General features: G+C 68.9%; 1 protein-coding gene across 1 annotated transcript in view; it reads right to left on the bottom strand.

Annotated features, from left to right (window-relative positions):
• Positions 1-1,491: 1,491 nt before the first annotated feature.
• Positions 1,492-2,167, bottom strand: part of MNEG_12211 (hypothetical protein) — a gene marked incomplete at both ends in the record, with an annotated part of 2,600 nt that continues 1,924 nt past the window's right edge. The window contains 2 exons of the mRNA XM_014039318.1: positions 1,492-1,702; positions 1,948-2,159. Of these exons, the coding sequence (XP_013894772.1) occupies positions 1,492-1,702; positions 1,948-2,159 (423 nt within the window). The remainder of the gene's footprint in view (positions 1,703-1,947; positions 2,160-2,167) is intronic.

The following is a 2,167-nucleotide window of genomic DNA, read 5'->3' as shown; positions in this document are numbered from 1 at the left end:
CCCCCACCCCCACACACACTCACACCTGCTGCGACGTTCGCCGCCCTCCATGCTACCCATCACGCCGTATGGGTGCGGCAACAATCGAGCAACAGGTGCACCAGGTGGGAGCAGTGCAAGCACGGCACGTCTGCGCACTGCACCACCAGCTGGCAGCTGGCCGCACACAAACCCATTTCGCAGCAGCCTTGAATGACTTGCAACATGTGACAGCAATGTCAAGCTATGTGCGCGGCCGCGGCCAGCGACATTCGGCGAGAGATACAAAGCATCCAATTGGCGTGAGCACTGCGCGCCGAAAAGAGACGCTGTGGCCGGCATGCTGACGCTGCGGCCACCAGCGGCCGCCTGCGCGCCTGGCCCGCCCTGGACCCACGCGGCGTGTGGCGCATGCGCGCTGATGCATGCAGCGCGTGGACGCTGGGCGCGCCCGGCAGGGCGCCATAAATAGGAGGCTAGCATGCTTGCTCAGCAGCGGCCAGATTGTACCGCCGGCCGCGCGGCCTTTCACCTGCGCTGCCACAAGCCCCGAGCGCGATTCATGCAGCCCCAGCAACAGTCGTCCGCCAAACCACAACGTGAGCAACGCCACCGCTAACCCGTCTCCTACACTGGCGTTGCCCTGCGGCCACGTAAAACAGGGCCGTGGGGCTGCGCGAGAACATAAGGGGGTATCAGGGGGTGCACTAGGTAGGGGAGGGGGGGAGAGGGGTTGAAAATTGCGGACGGCCAGAGGGCGCATCCTGACAGGCGGAGGTGGTGGCGCCGCGCCCGCGTGGCAGTGCGTCGGCAAAAGGCAGACCGCCCTTGACGAAGGCACACGCAGTGCTGTTGTTTAAGCCCGCTCGCAGCCTAGCTGCACAGGTGTGGCCCGTGATGCGCGCCCTTGAACGCCGCCTGCAATGCGTGCAAAGACTCCGGTTGTGAACGGCGGGCGAACAGCTGGGGGCCTGGCATAAGGGGGGGACATCAATATGTTGGAGGCTGACGTCTATTCTTGCATGGAAGCAGGGGGCTGTCTGCCACCCGCGAAGGCGAGCCAGGTCGAGCGGCTGATGGTCAGCAAACAGAGGCGGCGCGCAACAACAAACGGGGGTCTGCTTAGACACAGGCAGCGCCACAGCACAGCGGCTGGTGCGCGCCGTGCGGTGGGGCGACGCGCGGCGGACGCGCTGACGGGGCAACGGGATGAGGGGAGTCCCGCGCCAACTGCGGGTCACAGCATGTTCGAGGCGGCGGGAAGCGGTTTGGTCGCCGGCAGCCAGCGGTGCCCTTGCGGCGCCCCTGTACGCCCGGCCCCTTCCCGTGCAACGTAAAAGGAGCACAGGCGCGCCGAATCAGCAGCCCGGGGATGCAGTGCTGGCGCACGCATCTCTGCATGCACCACATCGCACAGCAACAGGCCCCGCTGGGACAGGACCAGGCTGCGGGCGGGCCACGGACGCGGCCGGGGCGCGCGGCAGCAGCCGCGCCCTCATGATGAGAAGGCGGCTACTCGTGCTGCGTTGCTGCCAGGTGATGCGCTTCCACCTGCTGCGCCGCCGCCGCCACTGGGGCGTGCTGCTGCTCCTGGCGCGCCCCCGCGGCCGCCTCGCCGCCGGCCTGCTGGTGTGTCACCACGCCCAGGAGGTGGGTGACGTGGCCGTGGCCGTCAAACAGGGGCGACACGGCCAGGCGGGCGGGGACCGTGGACCCGTCCTTCCTGCGGAGGGCGGTGGATGAGGTGTGGCACATGCACGTCGAGGGGTGAGGGCGCACGAGGGGTGCCTTGGCTGGCTCTGCCGCCGCATGTGCACATTGGGGCGCCGATGCACTGCGGCTGCACGCACCAGCAGGTGCGCGCCGCATTGCCCCCCAAAGCGTTTGCAGCGTCAAGCAAGCCCACGTGCATGGGGCAGCAGCAGACGCACCGCACCCTGCACCACCCCCTCTCTCTTCCTTGCCCACCTGGCGTGGACGCACGCGACCGCAACGAGCTCATAGGTAGCCGCCGCGCCGCGTATGCTGTGCAGCGTCTCGGGGGCGGCCGCGCCCCCCTGCAGCAGCTCCGCCAGGGGGAGGCCCCGCACCTCCGCCGCGCGCCACCCCGAAAGCCGCTCGAACTCGCGGCTGACCGCCACCACACGGAACGGCGGCCGCGGCTCCGGGATGACGCGCGCCTGATGGG

The sequence above is a fragment of the Monoraphidium neglectum genome (assembly GCF_000611645.1).
Source record: "Monoraphidium neglectum strain SAG 48.87 unplaced genomic scaffold scaffold03123, whole genome shotgun sequence".
NCBI classification, from domain to species: Eukaryota; Viridiplantae; Chlorophyta; class Chlorophyceae; order Sphaeropleales; family Selenastraceae; genus Monoraphidium; species Monoraphidium neglectum.
The sequence above is the reverse complement of the archived record's forward strand: the minus strand, read 5'-3'. Positions and strand labels throughout refer to the sequence as shown.